We start from the raw sequence: 26,168 nt of genomic DNA, 5'->3' as shown, positions 1-26,168 counted from the left end.
GGAACAAAAGAATTGGAAGCAGGGAATAGTGAGAGTCTAGTAACAGAGAAGAAAGATAGGAAAGGAATAAAGGCCAATGATGGTGAGCCTATATGCTCTGCCCTTCTGATACCCCACAGATAAGAGACATTCCTTCAGTTTGTAGGTAAGAGTTAACCAATCACATAGCCCCTATTCAAATAATGCAATACCAGAGAAGTTTCCAGAATCATACAAAGAACTGTAACCACTAGAACAACTGACCAACTGCATACACATACTATAACCACTTGGAAACATACTAGGCAGTTACATGTACATAGAAACATACAATGAAATGCTTGTTTGCTTTAACAACCAGCAGAGTTCAGCTACCTCTGGGCTTCTGACCTCCGGACTTGCCGACCTTGGAGCTACTGCCCCTGACCTCGCACTTCCCTCATCCCTGTCCTTGCCCCTAGACTAACCCCTAACTTCCCACATTGTCCCTCATTTCAGAAGAGCAGCAGAAATAAGGCAGGAAACAAATGACTCTTGTATTTGTGTCAGTGGTAGAAAGTTACTGAGGAAAATCCTTGGGGATAGGATTTACATACATTTGGAAGGTACCCCCCCCCCCACCAATTTTTACAGGAGCACTATTGCACCATTGAGAGCATCCTGACCTCAATACACAATACTGATTACTGTGTGTGGTACAAGAATTGCAAGGTATGACCGCAAGTCCCTACAAAAGATTGCACAAACTGCTGAGGGTATCATCAGTGTCTCTCTTCCATCCGTTAGAGATATTTATTGGAAACATTGCATATGCAGGGCTCTTAGCATTGTCAATGACCTCTTACATCAATCCAGCAATCTCTTTCACCCTTGCCATCAGGCAGGAGATATCATAGCACTAAGACAAGAACTGTTAGGATGGGAAACAGCTTCTTCCCCCAGGCCATGTCTTTTGAGGAGGTAACTATGATTGATAAAGGCAGAGTGGGTAGATGTGTCTGCAGGGACTTATGGCATTTGATGTCCTGTGTGGTAATCTGGTCCAATAGGCTAAGGCTCAAGAGATCCGAGATGAATTGGCTTAATTAAGAAGACAGAAGCTAGTGGTGGAATGGTGTCTTTGGCCAGTGGCTAAGTTGGTACCACAGTGATTAGTGCTGGGACCTTTAGTGATACAACAACTTCAAAATACAAAGTAAATTTATTATCAAAGTACATATGTCACCATATACCACACAGACTCAGTTTTGTACAGGCTTTAACAGTAAATACAAAGAAACACAATAGAATCAATAAAAAACTACACACAAAGACTTACAAACAGCCAATGTGCAAAGGACAACATAGTGCAAATACAGCAAAGACAGAGGAAGGAAAATAAATACTGAGAACGTTAGTTGTAGAGTCCTTGAAAGTGAGTCCCTAGGTTGTGTAATCAGCTCACCGTTGGGGTAAGTGAAGCTATTTACTATGGTTCAAGAGCCTGATGGTTGAGGCGTAATAACTGTTCCTGAACCTGGTGGTGTGAGTCCTGAGGCTCTCGTACCTCCTTCCTGATGGCAGCAGCATGGCTTGTATGGTAGGATCCTTGATGACTGATGCTGCTTTCTTGTACATGTGCTCGATGGTGGTAACTTGGATGTGAGTACAGGAATAATGAGTAAGCTTGACAGGAGTATCAGTGAGGATGATGAGGAACATGGACTAGGATTACAACAGGTTCTGGGTCAGATGGAAAGTTGGGTAGAATATTGGCAGATCTGTCTGGGTCCAGTATGTAGCTGCTGTTACAAAGAAAGCAAGGCAGTGCCTCTACTCTCTTAAGATTCAGCGTGTCATCAAAAACTTAGACAAGCTTTGTAGATGTTTAGTGGAGTATATCGACTGGTTGTATCCTAGCCTGGTAGAGAAACACCAATACCCTTGTACAGAAAAGCCTACAAAAATAGTGGATACAGGCCAGTCCATCATGGGTAAAGCCATCCACACCATTGAGCACGTCGACACAGAGTGCAGTCGCAGGAAAGCAGCGTCCCATCATCGGGGACCCCGATTACTTTGTTCATGCTCTCTGCTCGCTGCCATCAGAAAGTTATTGCCCCTCAACCATCAGTCTGTGGGGATAATGTCACTCAGGTTCACCCACCCCAACACTAAAAAGCTCCCACAAACTATGGACTCACTTTCAAGGACTCTTCATATCAGGTTTCAATATTTATTGTTTATTTATTATTATTATTTCCTCTTTCTCCCTTTCTTCTTGTATTTGCTGTGATTGCCCGCAATGAAATGAATCTCTGTGTTGAGAGCTTGGATACATACATGGAATTATGATGTAGTGGCCATTACAGAGACTTGGCTGACACCAGGGCAGAAATGGATTCTCAATATTCCTGGATTTCAGTGTTTTAAAAGGGATAGAGAGGGGGGGAAAGGGGAGGAGGGGTGGCATTACTGGTCAGGGATACTATTACAGCTACAGAAAGGGTGGGTAATGTAGCAAGATCCTCTTTTGAGTCAGTATGGGTAGAAGTCAGGAACAGGAAGGGAGTAGTTACTCTATTGGGAGTATTCTATAGGCCCCCTGGTAGCAGCAGAGATACTGAGGAGCAGATTGGGAGCCAGATTTTGGAAAGGTGCAAAAATAACAGGGTTGTTATCATGGGTGACTTTAATTTCCCTACTATTGATTGGCACCTGATTAGTTCCAAGGGTTTGGACGGGGCAGAGTTTAAGTGTGTCCAGGACGGATTCCTGTCACAGTATGTTGACTGTCCGACTAGGGGGAATGCCATACTAGATCTAGTATTAGGTAATGAACCAGGTCAGGTCACAGATCTCTCAGCGGGTGAGCATCTGGGGGACAGTGACAGACATCCCACCTCTCCCGGAGGTTCGGGGAGTCTCCCGCATATTAATAGCAGCTCCCCGACGCCCGCAAATTATATACAGTATCCCAGAAATGAGAGTGAGATCGAGAGCAGGAGCAAGAGTGAGCATCCTGATTGGTCTCTCTTTGTGCTAAGTAGACCTATCAGTTTTCTCTGTGGGCGGGCTTTACAGTCAACCTCTGTCTCTCTATCAGTTCAGTTTCGTGTCCTGCACCGCCATGGCAAGGTGTTTCAAAAAAGAAAATATAAAACGCACCTCACCCCAGACCCCTGCCTAATAGGGGTCAAAAATAATGACAGTGTTGCTCGCTGCACTGTTTGCAACAGTGACTTTTCTATTGCCCATGGTGGGTTAGGACTGTAAGAGACGTGTTGAGGTGAGTTTAACAGGTGTCATTGGTTCATTAGCATAGCTAACGTTATTTAAACTAGCTGGCTAGCTGCTAAGGAGCTACTCTATTGATGTCCTACGTGATGAGGCCAAACTCCCTGTAGACTTGCTTAATAAGTTGTAATAGAATTAAAAAATGACTCCATGATAATATATAAGTACATATTGTATGTTAATGTCTCATTGTTAATGTCCCATTTTCTGCATATACCCAGTTTACAGATTGCAGATTGGTTTACAGATTAGACAAAATCACTAAACAAAGTATTCCATAAGACGATATAATAAGGATACACCTTATGCTTTTATTTCTTTTAGGGACCACAACATATTAGAGAGGCTAATCGCAGGGAAGGCTGCTCAAGTATTTCACTGTTCTTTTCAGCAGAGCCACATCACAGTACAAGGAAAGTTTGCAAAATAAATAGAAAAGCTATTTGCATTAGCATGGAGACTGCCAACAAAATACTCAACAAGGAATGAATATATATTATATATATAGTGTGTGTGTGTGTGTGTGTGTGTGTGTGTGTGTAAACAGTTTCAATATGTGTCAAATAAACTGTTGTGTTCTTTCATAATCAAATGTCCCGTATACATGCACCCTTGTAGGTCGACAGGGGGTGGGGTGGGATATGGGGTTGCGGTGGGTGGGGGTGCTATCTCCCTGAAATGAGTTTTTGCAGGGTGGGATGTCTGCAGTGACCACCACTCCCTGGCCTTCAGCATTATCATGGAAAAGGATAGAATCAGAGAGGACAGGAAAAGTTTTAATTGGGGAAGGGCAAATTATGAGGCTATAAGGCTAGAACGCGGGTATGAATTGGGATGATGTTTTTGCAGGGAAATGTACTGTGGACATGTGGTCGATGTTTAGGGATCTCTTGCAGGATGTTAGAGATAAATTTGTCCCGGTGAGGAAGATAAAGAATGGTAGGGTGAAGGAACCATGGGTGACAAGTGAGGTGGAAAATCTAGTCAGGTGGAAGAAGGCAGCATACATGATGTTTAGGAAGCAAGGATCAGATGGGTCTATTGAGGAATACAGGATAGCAAGAAAGGAGCTTAAGAAGGGGCTGAGAAGAGCAAGAAGGGGGCATGAGAAGGCCTTGGCGAATAGGGTAAAGGAAAACCCCAAGGCATTCTTCAATTATGTGAAGAACAGAAGGATGACAGGAGTGAAGGTAGGATCGATTAGAGATGAAGGTGGGAAGATGTGCCTCGAGGCTGTGGAAGTGAGTGAGGTCCTCCATGAATACTTCTCTTCGGTATTCACCAATGAGAGGGAACTTGATGACGGTGAGGACAATATGAGTGAGGTTGATGTTTTGAAGCATGTTGATATTAAGGGAGAGGAGGTGTTGGAGTTGTTAAAATACATTAGGACGGATAAGTCCCCGGGGCCTGACGGGATATTCCCCAGGCTGCTTCACGAGGCGAGGGAAGAGATTGCTGAGCCTCTGGCTAGAATCTTTATGTCCTCATTGTCTATGGGAATGATACCAGAGGATTGGAGGGAGGCGAATGTTGTCCCCTTGTTCAAAAAAGGTAGTAGGGATAGTCCGGGTAATTATAGACCAGTGAGCCTTATGTCTGTGGTGGGAAAACTGTTGGAAAAGATACTTAAAGATAGGATCTCTGGGCATTTAGAGAATCATGGTCTGATCAGGGACAGTCAGCATGGCTTTGTGAAGGGCAGATCGTGTCTAACAAGCCTGATAGAGTTCTTTGAGGAGGTGACCAGGCATACAGATGAGAGTAGTGCAGTGGATGTGATCTGTATGGATTTTGCTAAGGCATTTGACAAGGTTCCACACGGTAGGCTTATTCAGAAAGTCAAAAGGCATGGGATCCAGGGAAGTTTGGCCAGGTAGATTCAGAATTGGCTTGCCTGCAGAAGGCAGAGGGTCGTGGTGGAGAGGGTACATTCAGATTGGAGGATTGTGACTAGTGGTATCCCACAAGGATATGTTTTGGGACCTCTACTTTTTGTGATTTTTATTAACGACCTGGATGTAGGGGTAGAAGGGTGGGTTGGCAAGTTTGCAGATGACACAAAGGTTGGTGGTGTTGTAGATAGTGTAGAGGATTGTCAAAGATTGCAGAGAGACATTGATAGGATGCAGAAGTGGGCTGAGAAGTGGCAGATGGAGTTCAATCCGGAGAAGTGTGAGGTGATACACTTTGGAAGAACAAACTCCAAGGCAGAGTACAAAGTAAATGGCAGGATTCTTGGTAGTGTGGAGGAGTAGAGGGATCTGGGGGTACATGTCCACAGATCCCTGAAAGTTACTCACAGGTGGATAGGGTAGTTAAGAAAGCTTATGGGGTGTTAGCTTTCATAAGTTGAGGGATAGAGTTTAAGAGTCGCGATGTAATGATGATGCTCTATAAAATTCTGGTTAGGCCACACTTGGAGCACTGTGTCCAGTTCTGGTCGCCTCACTGTAGGAAGGATGTGGAAGCATTGGAAAGGGTACAGAGGAGATTTACCAGGATGCTGCCTGGTTTAGAGAGTATGCATTATGATCAGAGGTTAAGGGAGCTAGGGCTTCACTCTTTGGAGAGAAGGAAGATGAGAGGAGACATGATAGAGGTGTACAAGATATTAGGAGGAATAGATAGAGTGGATAGCCAGCACCTCTTCCCCAGGGCACCACTGCTCAATACAAGAGGACATGGCTTTAAGGTAAGGGGTGGGAAGTTCAAGGGGGATATTAGAGGAAGGTTTTTTACTCAGAGAGTGGTTGGTGCGTGGAATGCACTGCCTGAGTCAGTGGTGGAGGCAGATACACTAGTGAAGTTTAAGAGACTACTAGACAGGTATATGGAGGAATTTAAGGTGGGGGTTTACGTGGGAGGCAGGGTTTGAGGGTCGGCACAACCATGTGGCCTGTAATGTGCTGTACTATTCTATGTTCTATGTTGTATATGGTGACATGCATGTACTTTGATAACTTTAAGTGTTTCCATTGTTTTCAGATTTCCTGAATTTGAGTTAGATAACACCATTTGGTTGAATACTATCGAAAGCCTGTTGCACAACCTAACATCGCCTGCACCTTTTATTCCACTTAATTTACGTGTGATGTTGAATTTCCTCCATAGGCATTTGCAGCAGACGCCTGCCCTTACAGGACAAGAAGAGCTTGCCTATGATCACTCACAGGTAACGTGGAAAATTGTTAATTCATACTTTAATGTGTGTTTCCCTGCAAAGTTCTACCCACCTCCGCAGTATATGCTTGCTTTTGGGAATGGGTCTGTCGCCGTATAACACTGGGGTACAGTACTGGTGGGGACAGGTCTGTCACTGTATAACACTGGGGTACAGTACTGGTGGGGACAGGTCTGTCACTGTATAACACTGGGGTACAGTACTGGTGGGGACAGGTCTGTCACTGTATAACACCGGGGTACAGTACTGGTGGGGACAGGTCTGTCACTGTATAACACCGGGGTACAGTCCCGGTTGGGATACATCCATGACTGTAACATAGCTATACAGTAGTGGAGTTAGGTCTGTGTTTAACATTGGGGTACGGTGCTAATGGGGATGGGTCTGTGACTACGTAACAATGGGTTATAGTATCCCTCTCCCCCCCATAACCTCTTGTCTTTCCCAACTCCCTTCCACCTTACCCACTCTTCTATGTTGTCCTTTGTTTCCCCCCCCCGCCCAATCTCTGTCTATGAACCAATTGATATTGTAGGTTGGTGTGCAGACTCCTGCTACAGAACACACAAAGCCCATCAGCAAAACGGAGCCGCTCTACAGCAGGGAGACGGACACTCGATATGCTGAGATCTACTCTGGCATCGCCTCAGGCAAGTGAGCGTCTTGATTCCAAATCATAGCAGTCTGAGCTCAAGTTGGTGAAAATGTAGATTCCTCTGTCCTGTTTGTTACTAATATCCTGATGAAGGGTCTCAGCCCAAAATGTCAGCAGTTTATTCATACAGTGCCTTGTGAAAGTATTCAGCTCCCAACCTTTCGTTCACCTAAGCGAGTTTTACAATCAGGGATTTTGATCGATTTCATTGAGAATTTTTATTTGTGAATCACATGCTCCTTTTTGTTTTCCACAGAAAAAACAGGGAAAATTGTAAAGTATTAAAAACTGAAATGTCAGCAGTTCAAAAATGTTCACCCCCTTTTCTCAGTACTATGTTGAACTGCTCTCACAGTAGTCTTTTTGGATAAGTCTCTGTTAGCTTTGCACAATGTGATGGAGCAAGTTATGTCCATTCCCCCTTGCAAAATTGCTCAAGCTGTGTGCCAGATTAGTTGGGGAGGGGCGGTGGGCAGCTATTTTGAGGTCTTGCCAGAAATGTTCGAATGGGTTAAGGTCAGGACTCTGACTGGGCTGCTCAAGGACATCAATTTTCTTCATTTGAAGCCACTCCATGGTTGCTCTGGCAGTGTGCTTTGGGTCATTTTCCTGCTGAAAGGCAAACTTTCTTCCCAGGTTAAACTTTCTAGCAGAGGCTAGCAGGTTTTTATGCAGGATCTCTCTGTATTTAGCAGCATTCATTTTCCCATCATTCAACCAGTTTCCAGTCCCTGATGCTGAAAAGCATCCCAATAGCATGATGCTTGCCCCACCATACTTTACAGTAGGGATGGCGTTACCTTGCTGATGTGCGGTATTAGATTTACACCACATATACTGTTTATTGTTGAGGCCATAAAGTTCCACTTTAGTCTCATCTGACCACAAGACCTTCTTCCACACCTTTACAGTATCTTCTTACTGATGCTTTGCAATGTGTTTATGGGCAAGGATATACCTTTTTAAGACAGGGCTTCTTTCTTGCCACTCTTCTATAAATACCCTTTATGTGCAAGGCCTTCGAGATTTTTTTTCCATCTCCAGTTGCAGACACTGACTTCTGCAGCTCACTCAGAGTGAATATTCACATCACAGTAGCCTCTCTTACAAGTGCCATTCCTCAGTGACTAAATTTAGAAGGGTGGCCTGACCACGGTGTGGCTGTGGTTTCATATTTTTTTCAACTTTTTCACAATGGACTGCACTGAGCTCCAAGGTATGATCAGTGTCTTTGAGATGGTCTTGAGATTTATCATTTCCCTGACTTGTCTTGAATGCCCCTTTGTCTTCAGTTTGGTTTGGTCTGTTGGTGTCGGACCTTACAGAGAGAGAATATTTATTCTTGTGTAGTAATTGTAAACAGCTAATCCTCCAATTTTCTACATCAATGAATTGGGTGAGTTGGTAAAGTAATATACAGTGCTGCACCTGAGGAAGGTTAGCGTAGTAATTACAAAGTGGATGAATACTTCTTCAGCCTCAATTTTGGTTTTTAATTTTCAGTAAATTTTTGACAGGTTTTGGAATTTTTCTTTTGATTTGACATGAAGCACTTCAATAAATTTTAAATTAGAAAATTAGATGTTGAATGTGAAAAGGGTTGTGGGGGCTGAATACTTTTTCCTCTTTTTTTGTGTGTTACTGTTTGTTGCCAATGACAATGCTCTTCTGCAAGTTGTGGGGCAGTGTGTTCACTTCTGACCTCTGGTCCTGTCTTTACGCAGTTCATGGGGCTTCCTATTTTGTTCTTGCATCCCAAAGGTTGGCCTGTTGGCCACCGTCAGTTACTCTTGGTGTGGGCCAAAAAGAATCAAGCACACAGCCTCAGAATTGGGGAATGTCTCCTTTGAACAGAGACGAGGGGAAATTTCTTTAGCCAGGAGGTGGTATATCTGTGGAGGCCAAGTTATTGGTGATATTTAAAACAGAGGTTGATAGGTTCTTGATTAGTAAGCGTGCAAAGATTACGGGGAGAAGGCCAAAGAATGGGAATGAGGGGATCATTAGTCAGCCATGATGGAATGGCAGAGCAGATTTGATGGGCTGAATGGCCCAATTCATCCGGTGTCTTATGAAGTTTGCCGCAAGGGGTCTATTCCCATTCTGTCTGAATCTATGACTATGACAGAACTATTTAACTTGTTAATCTTTCTGGTGTCCCCTGAAGTTTTATATAAGCATCAGTTCAGTCTTTCAGCTCTGTTTAGTAATTTAAAATATAGTGGAAGTTTCTGTAATGTAAATGGGGGCTAATTTTCTTTTTTGTTACTTATTTTGCAGCTGACCAAAACAAGGCAATGTCATCCACCCCAGCAGCTGCAAACCAGCAGATCTACCAACAGGGTTCCTCCTTCCCATCAAACCGTCCAGCGCAGAACTTCAGGTACATTTGCCCTCTCAGGTTAGAGTACCCCAGCCACCAAAACCCAAAACTGACATTATCAACAATTAACTGGACTTGTTCCTCAAATACTCTTTTTTAATTACTTGTGCATAAGAAGAATAGTTTAGATCCTGTCACAAAGAAATGCCATTTTTATACAAAAATGGGCTAGTTGTATACAGTCCAATAGAAATTTGGTGCATTTGTGCATATTTAAGTACCAATCATAATTCATATTTCAGTGACTAATAACCAATTAAATCTCCTTGTTAAAGGCCAATAGTACTTGAGATTAGTAAAATAACTGTCCAATAGTAGGTGTTGCCCTAGAATCTTTTGTTCACATCTTGACCTTTTCTCAGTATGCTAGGTGACCTTGGTTCCCAGGCTTGAACTGAAAGGCTGTACCAGAGTTTGGTTTTCAAGAGCAGTCTTCTGCCTGGATGACTGCGCTATGCCTGCACACTCTGTCTGCTTGTCATCATGACTCTTGCCTTATCGAACTTCTACGCTCGAAAGGCTGCACAAAGGGTAGTCTGACTCTCAAAGGTTTGGTTCAGCTTGATACTGTACCGTGTCTGCGTTCTATTCTGCCACCTTTAACCTACTACCATGTTCCATATATCCTCTGGGTGAATAACTTCCTCTTGCATCCATTTTAAATCTTTCTCCATAAGATATAAGAGCAGAATTAGGCCATTTGGCCCATCGAGAATCTCCTGCCTTCTCCCTGTATCCCTTCATGCCCTGACCAAACAAGTATCTTATCAATCTCTGCCTTAAATATACATAAACACTTGGCCGCCACAGCTGTCAACGAATTCAACAGAGTCACTATTCTCTGGCTGAAGAACTTCCTCCTCATCTCCGTTCTAAAAGGATGCCCCTCTATCCTAAAGCTGTGTCGTCTGGTCTTAGACTTTCCCACCATAGGAAACATTCTGTCCAGTTCACTCTATCAAGAGCTTTCACCATTTGATAGATTTCAATGAGGTCACCCCTCATTCTTCTGAATTCTAGTGAATACAGGCCCAGAGCCATCAAATTCTCTTCATATGACATGCCATTCAGTCTTGGAATCATTTTTGTGAACTTCCTTTGAACATTCTCTAGTTTCAGCACATCCTTTCTAAGATAAGGGGCTCAAAACTATTATAGTCGTAGTCATACTTTATTGATCCTGGGGGAAATTGGTTTTCATTACAGTTGCACCTTAAATAGTAATATGTAAATTATGCCAGGTAATAAGTCCAGGACCAGCCTTATTGGCTCAGGGTGTCTGACCCTCCAAGGGAGGAGTTGTAAAGTTTGATGGCCACAGGCAGGAATGACTTCCTATGACGCTCTGTGTTGCATCTTGGTGGAATGAGTCTCTGGCTGAATGTACTCCTGTGCCTAACCAGTACATTATGTAGTGGATGGGAGACATTGACCAAGATGGCATGCAACTTAGACAGCATTCTCTTTTCAGACACCACCATCAGAGAGTCCAGTTCCATCCTCACAACATCACTGGCCTTAGGAATGAGTTTGTTGATTCTGTTGGTGTCTGCTACCCTCAGCCTGCTGCCCCAGCACACAACAGCAAACATGATAGCACTGGCCACCACAGACACAACACAACACAAGTGAGGCCTCATCAGTGCTTTATAATGTCTCAACATTACATCTTTGCTTTAATATTCTAATCCTCTTAAAATAAATGTTAACATTGTATTTGCTTTCCTCACCATAGACTCAACCTGCAAACTAACCTTAGGGAATCCTGCACAAGGCCTCTCAAGTCCCTTTGCACCTCAGTTGTTTGTATTTTCTCTCCATTTAGAAAATAGCCAACCCTTTCATTTCTTCTACCAAAGTGCATGACCATATACTTCCCAGTACTGTATTCCATCTGCCACTTCTTTGCCCATTCTCCTAATCTATCTTGTCTTTCTGTAGCCTCTCTATTTCCTCAAAACTACCTGCCCCTCCACCTATCTTTATACCATTTGCACAGTTTGCAACAAAGCCATCAATTCCATGATCTAAATCATTGATGTATAGTGTAAAAAAGATTGGTCCCAACACAGACCCCTGTGGAACACCACTAGTCACTGGCAGCCAACCAGAAAGGCTCCCTTTATTCCACTCTATCAGCCACTGCTTTATCCATCTTGGAATCTTTTCTGTAATACCATGGGCCGCCTCGTGTGGTACCTTGTCAAAGGCCTGAAAATCCAATGTCAACATTAACCGATACTTCTTTGTCTATCCTGCTTGTTATTTCTTCAAAGAATTTAAACAGATTTGTCAAGCAAGGTTTTCTCTTGAGGAAACCATGCTGACTGTGGCCTATTTTATCATGTGTCTCCGAGTACCCCAAAACTACATCCTCAACGAACGATTCTCAACGTTCTCCCAGCCACTGAGGTCAGATTATCTGGCCTATAATTTCCTTTCTTCTGCCTCTCTCCTTTCTTGAAGAGTGGAGTGATATTTGCAATTTTCTAGCCTTCCAGAACCATTCCAGGATCTAGTGATTCTTGAAAGATCATTATTAATGCATCCACAGTGTCTTCAGCCACCTCTTTCAGAACTCTGGGGTGTACACCATCTGGTCCAGGTGACTTATCTACCTTCAGACCTTTCAGTTTCCCAGGAACTTTCTTCCTAGTAATGGTAACTATGTACCTTTCATGACCCCTGACCCCTGGAAGTTCCACGATACTGCTGGTGTCTTCCACTGTGAAGTCTGCTGCAAAATATTTATTCAGTTTGTCCACTATTTCCTTGTCGCCCATTACTACCTCTCCAGCATTGTTTTCCATCATTCCAATTTCCACTCTTGCCTCTCTTACACTTTATGTATCTGAAGAAACTTTTGGTATCCTCTTTAATGTTATTGACTCGCTTACTTTTGTACTCCATCTTTGCTTTAATGACTTCCTTGGTTGCCTTCTACTGGTTTTTTTAAAACAATCTTCCCAATCCTCGAACTTCCCACTTTTTTTTTGCTCTATTATATGCCCTCTGGCTTTTATGTTGGCTTTGACTTCTCTTGTTTTGCTTCCAGAAATTCCAGCTATTGCTGCTCTGCTGTCATCCCTGCCAGTGTTCTTTTCCAATCAGTTCTGGCCAACTCCTCTCTCGTGTCTCTGTAGTTCCTTTTACTCCACTGTAATAGTGGTACATCTGACTTAGCTTCGGTTTCTCAAATTGCACGGTGAATTCAATCATATTAGAATCACTTTCCCCTAAGGGTTCTTTTACCTTAAGATCTCTAATCAATTCTGGTTCATTGCACAGCACCCAATCCAGACTAGCTGATTTCCTAGATGGTGCGATGACGAGCTGCTCTAAAAAGCCATCTTGTATACACTCTAGAATTCCCCCTCCTGTAATCTAGCACCAATCTGATTTTTCCCAATCTACCTGCATATTGAAGTCCCCCACGACTATTGTAACATTGCCTTTTTGGCATGCATTTTCTATCTCCCATTGTAATTTGTAGGCCACATCCTTACTGCTGTTTGGGGGTTTGTGCTCAACTCCCATCAGGGTTTTTTTTTAACCCTTGCAGTACCTTAGCTCTGTCCGCAAAGATTCAACAACTTCTGACCCTGTGTCACCTCTTTCTAATGATTTGATTTCATTTTTGACCAACAGAGGAACGCCACCCCCTCTGCCTTCCTGCCTGTCCTTTTGATACAATGTGTGTCCTTGGACATTAAGCTCCCAGCTATAATCTTCTTTCAGCCATGATTCAGTGATACCCATGACATCACACATGCCAATCTGTAACTGTGCTGTAGGTTTATCCACCTTATTCCATATACTGTGCACATTCAAATATAACACACTGTATTCACCCTTTTTGATTTTGTTCACCTTTTATGTTGCAACTCATCCTGTTGGCAGCAATTTTGCCCCAACATCAGCCTCTCCTTGCTAGAAGTCTCGCTACACATTGCCTCTGTTTGGAAACCAACTAACTCATCTTCAGCACTATCACTCCAATTTCCCATTCCCCAGCCAAATTAGTTTGAACACACCTGAACAACTCTGGTCAACTTGCCTGCAAGGGTACTGAACTTCCTTGAGTTCAGGTGTAATCCATCCCTTTTGTGCAGGTCATACCTTGCCCAGAAGAGGTCCCAATGATTCATAAATCTGAATCCCTGCCCCCTGCACCAGTTCTTCAGCCACACATTCATTTACCTTAAACTTGTGTCCTCTAGTTTTAGATGCCTCAGCCTTGGGAGAATGACTGTGGCCAGTCTTTTCATAATTGTACTGTAGAAACCTGCATAGTATTCCCCCTCAGCTTCCTATACTTCAGGAAATGTGGTCCCAGTCTCTCTTTGTAACCCAAGCCCACCTGTGCCAGTAATATTTAGCATAGGCTGACATCCCTCCTACAGGAGAGCAACCAGAACCGGAAGGGTGGGGGGCAAATGGTCGATCACTGTAACATGAGACAGGTGTACGCATGAGGTTTTGCTCCCCGCAGTAGTTAAATGATCTGGTACTCTGCTTGTACTGAGAAGCTGCTGATGTCCTCCTTTGCTCCTTCCCTCTGTCATGCCAGCAGCGCTGGACTCACTCCCTCCGTGAACGTGGTGCCACAGCCAGCCTCGGCGGGACAGATCCTGGCCCAAATCTCTCGGCAGTCGGCCAGCAGCCAGGTCACTGGCAACGCCTGGAGTGGAAACCGACCTCCGTTTCCAGCACAGGTATTTATCCAGCGGTGCCTGACCTTTCATCTCTCTTAAAAACATGTAGTCTCTCCCCCGTCTCTCACCCTTGATTTAAAAAAAAAGTGCTGTTCAGTTGCAGATAGGGTATACTGTGTCGATAAAGTAAAGTTTATTGTCAAATGCACAAGTCCATGCATGCACGGATGAAATAAGAAACTTGCAGCATCATTCAGAAGAGTAAACATTAATTATAAGAAAGAACACAAAAAATGCAAAGGTTATTGTACTGTGGAGCAGCATGGTAGTGTAACTGTTAGTGGAACACTATTGCATTGCCAGCAACCCAAGGTGAATTCCCACCACTGTCTGTAAGCAGTTTGTACATTCTCCCCGTAACTGCTTGGGTTTTCTGCGGGTGCTGCGGTTTTCACCCGCATTCAAAAGGCGTTCAGTTAGTAGGTTAATTGGTCATTGGCAGTCATTGGGCAGGCTCGCTGGGTCAGCCGAGCCAGTTACTGTCCTGTGTCCCTAAATAATTAAAGGTGACTTTATTTAGAGCACATTCAGGCACCTACCTTTGGGTAAATGGGTCTGGCATACAAAAGGTGTAATGAAGACTCTCCTTCATCCGTTGAGGCATTGAGTTCAGGAGTTCAGAATAATGTTATAGCTTTATAAAACTCTAGTTAGTCTACATTTTGCGTATTGCATGTCACATCTGGTCACCTCCATTACAGGAAGGATGTGGTAGCTTTGGAGAGGATGTAGAAAATGTTTACCAGGACGCTGCCTGGGTTAGAGGGACTGTGCTATAAGGAGAAGCAGGACAGACTAGGGTTGTTTCTCTGCAGAGGCTGAAGTCTGTACACATGGATAGATTAGACAGGAGGTTGACGCAGAAACATGAGAAGATCTGCAGGAAAAGAAATAAAAACAAAATGCTGCAGGAACTTAGTAGGCCAGGTCAGGCTCCCCCTCTCCTGGTGTCACTTGTCACCTACCACCCTGTACTACTTCCTCCCTCCCCTCCTCCCACCCTCACCTGCTTACACTGATTTCTCATCATTTTCTCCAGTCCTGATGAAGGGTCTCAACCTGAAACGATGACTTGTTTGCTCTTTTCCATAGACGTTACCTGCCTGCAGAGTTCCTCCAGCATTTTGTGTGTGTTGCAGGAGGTGTGGACTAACAAAGCTGGTTTCATTCTCCCAGGATTGAAATTGTACAGTACTTCAGGGTGCAAGGAGGAAAGTTTAAAGGAGATGTATGGGGCAATTTTTTTTCCTCACAGAGTGGTGGAGGCAGATATGACCGAGGTGTTGAAGTGCCTCCTGGTTAGGCAGAGTTTGTGCAGAGCATGGAGGGACATGGACATTGTGTAGGCAAAAGGGACTTGTTTAATTAAGTGTTTGATTACTAGCTTAATCAGTTCAGCACAACACAGTGATCGGAAGGGCCTGAAACTGTGCTGTGTGTCTCTCTGATACTCCCACTACCTCAGGATTCCATGCAAGTCCAGCGTCAAGCAGAACAACAGTGAAAGTAGCAGGCGTCTCTCGGGAGCTTCCAGACCTGCAGTTTCCCATGAGTGGCCCTTCTCACCTTAAAGTCATGCCTTAGAGCTACGGAGACCCTTTGTATAGAGGTGAGGAGGGACTACTATTCCCAGGGAACAGCGAATCTGTGGAATTCTCTGCCCAGCGACGCGGTGGAGGATATTTAAGACACAGTTAGATAAAGCTTTATAGTAGCAGGGGGATTAAGGGTTATGGGGAGAAGGCAGGTAGGTGGAGCTGAGTCCACGGACAGATCAGCCATGATCTTACTGAATGGCGGAGTAGGCTCAATGGGCCAGATGGCTGACTCCTGCTGCTAGTTTTGATGTTCTTATCTGCTTGACTATTAATCACCTCTTTGGAGCCGTGACCATTTCGTATGTTTATTCAGCAGATGGGAGCGCAGGGAGCCAAGACTCAGTCGCCTCCATTTGGAATGGGTGCTGGTCATAACTTTACAGCCAACACTCCTTCCTTCAGCCCCCTGGCCAGTCCCGTGGCCACATCGTCAGCTGGGGGTACTGCCTACCCATCTCTCACCAGCCGCACCCCTGGTTTCGGTAAGCAGCCAGTTCACCATCACTCCTTTTGTATTTTTGTGGGTGCAAAGGACAAATACTCCACATTCAGGCTTCTGTCCCCTTCCTTTCCAGTCATGACGAAGGGTGGTAGCCCAAAACCTCAACGGTTTATTGGCCTCCAGAGATGCTGCCTGACCTGCTGTGTTCCTCCCACATTTTGTGTGTGTTGCTCAAAGATTTCCAGCATCTACAAAATCTCTTGTGTTTGATCTCCCCTCCACACACAGCAGCAGCTTAACCTTCCAGGAGTAAAACATAGAAACATGGAAAACCTACAGCGTAATTCAGGCCCTTCGGCCCACAAAGCTGTGCCAATCATGTCCTTACCTTAGAAATTACCTAGGGTTACCCGTAGCCTTCTATTTTTCTAAGCTCCACGTACCTATCCAGGAGTCTTTTAAAAGACCCTGTCATATCCGCCTCCACCAACGTCACCGGCAGCCCATTGCACGCACTCACCACTCTCTGTGTACGAAAAACGCACATACTGACATCTCCTCTGTACCTACTTCCAAGCACCTTAAAACTGTGCCCTCTCGTGCTAGCCATTTCAGCCCTTGGAAAAAGCCTCTGACTATCCACGTGATCAATTCCTCTCATCATCTTGTACACCTCTATCAGGTCACCTCTCATCCTCTGTCTCTCCAAGGAGAAAAGGCCAAGTTCACTCAACCTATTCTCATAAGGCCTGCTCCCCAACCCAGGCAACATCCTTGTAAATCTCTTTTGCACCCCTTCTATGGTTTCTACATCATTCCTATAGTGAGGTGACCAGAACTAAGCACAGTACTCCAAGTGGGACCTGACCAGGGTCCTATATAGCTGCAACATTATCTCTCAGCTCTTAAACTTAATCCTACGATTGATGAAGGCCAATGCACCGTGTGCCTTCTTAAGCACAGAGTCAACCTGCGCAGTGGCTTTGAGTGTCCTATGGATTGGGACCCCAAGATCCCTCTGATCCTCCACACTGCCAAGAGTCTTACCATTAATATTATGTTCTGCCATCATATTTGACCTGCCAAAATGAACCACCTCACACGTATCTGGGTTGAACTCCATCTGCCAATTCTCTACCCAGTTTTGCATCTGATCAATGTCCCGCTATGACCTGTGACAGCCCTCCACACTATCCACAACATCCCCAACCTTTATGTCATCAGGAAATTTACTAACCCATCCCTCCACTTCCTCATCCAGATCATTTATAAAAATTACAAAGAGTAGGGGTCCCAGAACAGATCCCTGAAGCACACCACTGGTCACCTGCCTCCATGCAGAATATGACCTGTCTACAACCACTCTTTGCCTTCTGTGGGTAAGCCAGTTCTGGATCCACAAAGCAATGTTCCCTTGGATCCCATGCCTCCTTACTTTCTCAATAAGCCTTGCATGGGATACCTTGTCAAATGCCTTGCTGAAATCCATATACACTACATCTACTGCTCTACCTTCATCAATATGTTTAGTCACACCTTCAAAAAATTCACTCAGGCTCGTAAAGCACGACCTGCCTTTCACAAAGCCATGCTGACTATTCCTAATCATGTTATGCCTCTCCAAATGTTCATAAATTCTGCCTCTCAGAATCTTCTCCATCAACTTACCAACCACTGAATTAAGACTCACTAGTCTATAATTTCCTGGGCTATCTCTACTCCCTTTCTTGAATAAGGGAACAATATCCACAACCCTCCAATCTTCCAGAACCTCTCCCATCCCCGTTGATGGTGCAAAAATCATCGCCAGAGGCTCAGCAATCTCCTCCCTCGCCTCCCACAGTAGCCTGGGGTATATCTCGTCTGGTCCCGGTGACTTATCCAGCTTGATGCTTTCCAAAAGCTCCAGCACATTCTCTTTCTTAATATCTGCATGCTCGAGCTTTTCAGTCCACTGTAAGTCATCCCTATAATCGCCAAGATCCTTTCCTGTAGTGAATACTGAAGCAAAGTATTCGTTAAGTATCTCTGCTATCCCCTCCGGTTCCAGACACACATTCTATTCTCTCATGTCTTATCCTCCTGCTCTTCACATACTTGTAGAATGCCTTGGGGTTTTCCTTAATCCTGTCCGCCAAAGCCTTCTTATGGCCCCTTCTTGCTCTACTTTCATTCTTAAGCTCCTTACTGCTAGCCTTATAATCCTCTAGATCTCTATCATTACCTAGTTTTTTGAACTTTTCATAAGCTCTTCTTTTCTTCTTGACAAGATTTATAACAGCCTTTGTACACCATGTTTCCTGTACCCTACCATCTTTTCCCTGTCTCGTTGGAACGTACCTATGCAGAACTCCACGTAAATGTCCCCTGACATTTGCCACATTTCTTCAGTACGTTTCCCTTAGAACATCTGTTTCCAATTTGTGCTTCCAAGTTCCTGTCTGATAGCCTCATATTTCCCCTTACTCCAATTAAATGCTTTCCTAACTCCTCTGTTCCTATCCCTCTCCAAAGCTATGGTAAGGGAGATTGAATTGTGATCACTATCTCCAAAATGCTCTCCCACTGAGAGATCTGACACCTGACCAGGTTCATTTCCTAATACCAGATCAAGTACAGCCTCTCTTGTAGGCTTATCTATATATTGTGTCAAGAAACCTTCTTGAACACACCTAACAAACTCCACCCCATCTAAACCCCTCACTCTTGGGAGATGCCAATCAATATTTGGGAAATTAAAATCTCACACCACAACAACCCTGTTATTATTACACCTTTCCAGAATCTGTCTCCCTATCTGCTCCTCGGTGTCACTGTTATTACTGGGTGGTTTATAAAAACACCTAGTAGAGTTATTGACCCCCTTCCTGTTCCTAGCTTCCACCCACAGAGACTCCATAGACAGTCCTTCCTTGACTATCACTGATCAGCAGTACTACACCCACACCTCTTTTTTAGTCTCCCTCCCTGTCCTTTCTGAAACACCTGGCACTCGAAGTAACCATTCCTGTTCCTGAGCCATCCAAGTCTCTGTAATGGCCACAGCATCATAGGTCCAAGTACTGATCTACGCTGTAAGCTCATCTGCTTTGTTCATAATACTCCTCGCATTAAAATAGACACATCTCGAACCATCGATCTGAATGCATCCCCTCTTTATCATCTGCCTTTCCTCCCTCTCGCACTGTCTCCCAGCTCTCCCTGTTTGTAACCCAACCGCTTCTTCCTCCGTCTCTTCAGTTCAGTTCCCACCTCCCAGCAATTCTAGTTTAAACTGTTCCCCAATAGCCTAAGCAACCCTCCCCACCAGTATATTGGTCCCCCGGGATTCAAGTGCAACCTGTCCTTTCTGTACAGGTCATACCTGCCCCAAAAGAGGTCCCAATGATCCAGAAATCTGAATCCTTTCCCCCTGCTCCAATCCCTCAGCCACGCATTTATCCTCCACCTCATTCTATTCCTATACTCACTGTCACGTGGCACAGACAGTAGTCCTGAGATTACTACCTTCTCAACTTCCTTCCTAACTCCCTGTAGTCTGTTTTCAGGACCTCCTTCCTTTTCCTACCTATTTCGTTGGTACCAATATGTACCACGACCTCTGGCTGTTCTCCTTCTCACTTCAGGATATCGTGGACGCGATCAGAAACATCCTGGACCCTGACACCCTAGAGGCAAACTAAGATCTGTGTTTTTTTCCTGCGTCCACAGAATCGCCTGTCTGACCCCCTAACTATAGAGTCTCCTATCACTGCTGCCATTCTCTTCCTTTCCCTACCCTTCTGTGCCACAGGGTCAGACTTTGTGCCAGAGGCGCGACCACTGTTGCTTCCCCCAGGTAGGCTGTCTGCCCCCAACAGTACTCAAGCAGGAGTAATTATTGTTAAGGGGGACAGCCACAGGGATACTCCCTAGTATCTGACTCTTGCCCTTCCCTGTCCTGACTGTTACCTACTTGTCTGTCTCCCGAGACCTCGGTGTGACTATCTGCCAATAGCTCCTATCTATCACCTCCTCATTTTCCCTGACCAGACGAAGGTCATCGAGCTGCATCTCCAGTTCTCTAACGTGGTCCCTAAGGAGCTGCAGCTGGACACACCTGGCGCAGATGTGGCCGTCCGGGAGGCTGGGAGTCTTCAGGACCTCCCACATCTGACACTCAGCACAGAACACCGGCCTCACACACACACTTCCTGTTTGTATTCTACACAGGCAACCTACCTTGCCTCGACCTGTTATCGCCAAAGCCCCGTTGAACCAAAGTGCTCCTACTCTGTCTCCCTCAACTCTTGACGCCCGCTCTATAAGTTGTCTCCTTTTAAACTCTTCTCGCTGTTCTAACTGGCTGACGTCAACGTGCTTGCACAATCATGCCTGGGATGAGTGTTTATTGTTATTACCTTTGAGATACAGTGGATATTTCAGTAATCGGGGTTCAATTCTTGCCTCTATCTGTAAGGAGTTTATGCATTCTCCCTGTGACATGATTCACCCAGATCATCTCCTCTAGGTGATATGGTTTACTCCTGCACTCCAAAGACATGGAACATAGAATATTACAGCACAGTACAGGCCCTTCAGCCCATTATGTTGTGCAGACCTTTTAACCTACTCCAAGATCAATCTAACTCGCCCTCCTATAGAGCCCTCCATTTTTCTATCATCCACGTGAACTTCTTAAGTGCTCCTAATAACTTGCCTCTACTGTCACCTCTGGCAGGCCATTCCACAATCCATCACTGTCTAAAGTTTATTTTTAAATCCTACCTGTGACATCTCCTCTATACTTTCCTTAAAATGATGCCCGCTCATATTAGCTATTTCCGCCCTGGGAAAAGGTCTCTAGCTGTCCACTTGATCTATGCCTCATCGTCTAGTACATCTCTGTCAAGACTTGCTGGTTAGTATGTTAATTGGACACTTGGGTGTAATGGGCTCGTTGGGCCAAGAGGGCCTGTTGCCATGCTGTATCTCTAAATAAATAGATTAAATAAAAACAACAGGAATTCTGCAGATGCTGGAAATTCAAGCAACACACATAAAAGTTGCTGGTGAACGCAGCAGGCCAGGCAGCATCTCTAGGAAGAGGTGCAGTCGACGTTTCAGGCCGAGACCTTTCGTCAGGACTAACTGAAGGAAGAGTGAGATTAAATTAAAATGCCAGTATTTCCAGTGATGTCTGTAATTGAATAAATTTAGAAGTGTTTTTTTAATCTTGATGCATTTCATTTGGTGCTTCTTCAGGCTGTGACTGGTTGTGTACAAATAAAAGTCTTAATTAAGAGTCAGCTTCTCCTTACAGCTGAGACAGGACAGACAAGCACGCAGTTCCAGGGCCGACCTACAGAAGGAGCCTCAGTGTGGCCACAGTGGCAGGGGCAGCATCATGCACAGACACCTGCAGAGCAGCACCAGACTCAAAGCCAGCCCGAGGTCTTTCAGGTACGAGTGTGGTCCAGTTACCTGATTTCTGCCCTCCTCCTTTCCTAAACATATCCAGGGCTGATTTCCTTAAAGCAGGGTAACTTGAAAGGAAATTTAACCAGGGTGTTCCAATCCCGCAGAGAAGGTTGTGGAGATATAATTGGAGTGTTCCAATCCCTCACAGAAGGTTAAGAGGGGATCTAATCAAGGCTTTCCAACCCCCAGAGAAGTTTAAGCAGAGATTTAATCAAGGCATTCCAATCCTGCAGAGATTTCATTGGCACATTCTTATCCTGCAGAGAAAGTTAAGGGGATCTGATCGAGGCTTTCAAATTCTGCAGAGAAGCTTAAGTGGAGATTTAATCAAGGTGTTCCAATCCTGCACAGAAGGTTAACCAGAGATTTAATCGAGGTGTTCCAATCCTGCACAGAAGGTTAACCGGAGATTTAATCGAGGTGTTCCAATCCTGCACAGAAGGTTAACCGGAGATTTAATCGAGGTGTTCCAATCCTGCAGAGGTTAAATTGAGATGTTCCAGTCAGGCAGACGAGCTCCACCATCCAGGCCATGACCTTTTCTCGCTACACACATAAAAGTTGCTGGTGAATGCAGCAGGCCAGGCAGCATCTCTAGGAAGAGATACAGTCAACGTTTCAGGCCGAGAAACCTTTTCTGGCTATCACCTTTGGGCAGGAGCCTTGGGTCTCACTCCTCCAGGTTCTGGAACAGTTATTAAGCTACAACCATAAGGTTCCTGAAGCAACGTGGATGACTTCACTCACCTCAACTCTGCACTGATTCTACAACTTACAGACTTACTTTGAAGTACTCTTAGAATCGTTTTACTAAGTGTTGATAGAACAAAGAGTTGAAAAAGAACAGTATAGAGGTCATCTAAGTGAAGAGAGGGTAAGACAAAAACAAAAGGAGTTGGCATCCAATGTGGAGCAGTTCTTTTCAACTATAAAGATGAGAAAAATTCTGTTCAAATTCGCAGTTGAGTTGATCAGAAGGCGGCTGTTCAAGTAAAGCAATACCAAGAGAAACTTCTAGAACTTTACAGAATCATACAAATGTAACCACTAGGGGACACGCTGGACCACTGAATGCTTATCAGAACTTAAGATACAAGCAGATAATTAATTGTTAAACTACAAAGAAAATGACAAAGTCAAATCCAACTACGGCCTTCTCTTCCTTACCGATTCAAGTGCTCGGCCAGATATTTAAATGATGAGAGACTGTCTGCCTCTACCCCCCTACTCAGTCAGTACATTCCAGAATCCCTTCCTACACCCACCACCACCACCACGGCCTTTCCTGAGAGCTTTAGACACATCAGGAGGTTTAAAGTTTCGTACACTTCTCTGACTATTGGGTACCTCGTGATTTTTGTATACCTCTGTTGTGTCCTAAGAACACTGTCTCTTAAAGACACTTCATGTTAAAACTATTTCTCAAGGTCATGAACCATAAGACCATATGCCATTGGGCTGTGTGGCTTAATTCTGCTCCTTTTAGTATGCTCTGTCATTCCATCATAGCTGATTTTTATTCCCCTCTCCTGTCTTCTCCCTGTAAGCTTTGATACCCTTGCTAATCAAGAAACTTATCAACCTCAACTTTAAATATACCCAATGACTTGGCCTCCACCGTCACCTGTGGCAATGAATTGCACAGATTCACCAGCCTCTAGCTAAATAAGTTCCTCCTAGTCTCTGTGCCAAAGGGACATCCTTGTATTCTGAGGCTGGTCTTGGACTCCTCCACTATAGGAATCATCCATTCCACTTTTCTGACCTAATTCCCAGCACTTTAGTCAAGAGGTGATGAAAATCCTGTGAGGCAGCAGAGTTGGGCTGAGTGACAAGTCTGCCTAATGGTTCTGCCAAAACGTCAACTGTACTTTTTTCCATAGATGTTGCCTGGCCTGCTGAGTTCCTCCAGAGTTTTGTATGTGTTGGTCTGATCCTGTAGCTCATCTTAGATGTAGAGCCCATACAACTGGCTAACAGGCCCTTCAGCCCAACTGGTCCATGCCTTCCAAGGTGCCCATCCAAGCTAGTCTCATTTGCCTGTGTTTAACCTACGCCTTCTGAATCTTTGCTATCTATACACATATACAATTCTCTTTTGGTGGTTGCCTGTGGTACTCGACAATGACGGGAAACCTGTGTAGGACAGTTTTTAAAGTGGAAAAACCGTTGCATTGGGACATCTCCACTCTCTCAACCTCAGAAGTCTGTTTCCAATGGTACGAATAGTCGTCACAAGCTGGGGTCTTCATTGGATGACCATCACTACTGTGCCTTGTCAGGCCCTTCACCTGTTGGATCTCACTGTAGATCTCATCCACCCAGACCACCAGAGCTGACGTTGCACGCTGGGACAGGCATATCCCTGTCTCACTGGGGTATGAGACTGGCCGACTACCCTCACCTGGTTTAGCCCGATTGTCAAAGCAGTGTACTGGGGTGTGGCTGCAGTCACATGCAAACAGCTATTTGGAGCCACAGGTGAGAGCTGTGTGGCCAGTGGGGGACCCAGTGTGAGTGAGCTGCCCCAAATGGACACAAGTTGCTTCACCACAGGTGTTAACCCTCCCAGAACAGCCTATACAATCTCTGTTTATCACACTTACGACAATCACTTATTCCACATAGGTATGAACCTTGTTGTCTCAATGAATAAGTTCCCCTTCAATTTCCTGTTAAATCGTTCCCCTCTCACCTTAAGCTAATGCCCTATAATTCTTGATTCTCCAGCCTTGGGGGCAGAAAGACTGTGTACTCGCTATTTCTACCCCCTCAATGATTTTATACACTTCAATAAGATCAGCCTTCAGTCCCCTACAGGAGAAGGTTTGCCTACCCTTATCTTTGACGAGAGTTCAGTGAGACCCTATCTCATCGCTCCCCCTCTGTGATCTCTACTGCCCTCCAACTTCTGGACCACCTGCTCACCCAGACTCGCTACCGTAGCCACTTGTCTTTCCCACCTGTCACCTGCCAGCTTGTATTCCTTCCCCCTCCCCTCACCACCTTATTCTGGCATCTGCTTCCTTCCTTTCCAGTCCTGATGAAGTGTCTTGGCCCAAAATGTTGACTATTTATTCCTCTCCATAGATGCTGCCTGACTTGCTGAGTTCCTCAAGCATTTAGGATTTCCAGCAGCTGTAGAATCTGTGTTAAAGAATTCTGCAGATGCTGGAAATCCAGAGTAACGCACATCCAGAGAAGCCTGTCCAGCCTCTCTTTGTGTGTTTTAATAATGTTGTGTTTTTGGTTTCACCCCACAGGATATGCTGTCCATCTACGAAGAACAAGGCACCACTTACAACAGCGACGAGTTCTCCGAGCTCCCCATGTTCCCACCGTTCTCGGAGTAGCCCCAAACAACCAGAGGGGAAAGTCAGTCTCGTCTGTTTTGTTTTCTTCTCGCTCAGCACACCCACTCTTTGCCCATCTCAACAAAAGTGTTGTGTGCGCGTGTGTGTAATTGTGTGCTCAAAAGTACCTCGGTAGAATTCTACCTGCCCTGGACTCTGGGCGATTCGTCGTCAGTGTTGAGCTGTCATAACTGCTCCCCTTTGTGCTTTTGTGGACTTTTCGCTCTGAACAGGGAGAAACATCTTGGGAGAAGCCCTAGGGTCTGTCTCTGCCCACGGTCCCACAGAGATGGTGTATCTCCCACCATCTTCAGCCCAATGGCTGGTGCCATTTGCACAATGCCTCCTTAATCTCCAGTTGTTGCAGTGGGTGAGAGCTTGCTTAGCCACTGAGGGCAGTCAACTCACTGGGCTAAATGGCCTATTTCTGCTCCTATGTAAATGCAAACAGACTTGTTCCACTGAAGTTGTCTGAGACTACAACCAGAGGTCATGGGTTAAGGGTGAAAGTGAAATGTTTAAGGGCAACACTTCACTCATAGGGTGGTGAGAGTGTGGATTGAACTGCCAGTGGAGTAGTGGATGTGGGTTCAATTTCAACATTCAAAAGAAATGGATGAAAGGGATATGAAGGTGCAAGCGATGTACTAGATGGCCAAAAGGGCCTGTTTCTGTGCTGTATGACTGAGTCTTATTGTCCACTTTTGCCCCAGGACTCTAGAAGCATAGAAGATCCAGAGGTATTTACAAGGGGTCCTCACATTCTACACCAGCAGGTTTGAGTTTGGTTAAAGCTCATCAGTTTGACATCCGATGGAGATATTCTCCACTGTCTCACTGCTCCCCAGACCACCCCTTCCCCGCCCGGCAGCCCCACAAGGGAACTGTGGGGGTGGGGGTGGGGGGGGGGCATTGCGGTTGTACAGTAGGTAGAACCTCACCACCGAGGACCCAGGTTCGATCCTGACTCCTGCCTGTGGAGTTTGCTCTCTCTCTCTCTCTCTCCTCTCTCTCTCTCTCCTCTCTCCTCTCTCCTCTCCCCTCTCTCCTCTCCCCTCTCCCCTCTCCCCTCTCCCCTCTCCCCTCTCCCCTCTCCCCTCCCTCCTCTCTCCTCTCTCCTCTC

At 45.0% G+C, this 26,168-nt stretch overlaps 1 protein-coding gene across 4 annotated transcripts in view; it reads left to right on the top strand.

Annotated features, from left to right (window-relative positions):
- The window catches only part of LOC140192653 (aryl hydrocarbon receptor nuclear translocator-like), a 63,592-nt gene extending 37,443 nt beyond the window's left edge, over window positions 1-26,149 (top strand). The window contains exons 13-19 of one of the 4 annotated variants that reach the window (XM_072250186.1): window positions 6,370-6,430; window positions 6,987-7,089; window positions 9,375-9,477; window positions 14,048-14,192; window positions 16,104-16,272; window positions 21,535-21,674; window positions 24,956-26,149. In XM_072250186.1, the coding sequence (XP_072106287.1) occupies window positions 6,370-6,430; window positions 6,987-7,089; window positions 9,375-9,477; window positions 14,048-14,192; window positions 16,104-16,272; window positions 21,535-21,674; window positions 24,956-25,045 (811 nt within the window). In that variant the 3' untranslated portion in view covers window positions 25,046-26,149. Of the gene's footprint in view, window positions 1-6,369; window positions 6,431-6,974; window positions 7,090-9,374; window positions 9,478-14,047; window positions 14,193-16,103; window positions 16,273-21,534; window positions 21,675-24,955 lie in introns of all 4 variants that reach the window. The other 3 variants (XM_072250184.1, XM_072250185.1, XM_072250183.1) reach the window with 3 other exon arrangements.
- Window positions 26,150-26,168: the final 19 nt, after the last annotated feature.

Source organism: Mobula birostris, unplaced genomic scaffold (genome assembly GCF_030028105.1).
Source record: "Mobula birostris isolate sMobBir1 unplaced genomic scaffold, sMobBir1.hap1 scaffold_2024, whole genome shotgun sequence".
NCBI classification, from domain to species: Eukaryota; Metazoa; Chordata; class Chondrichthyes; order Myliobatiformes; family Myliobatidae; genus Mobula; species Mobula birostris.
This window is presented reverse-complemented; position numbering and strand designations above follow the sequence as displayed.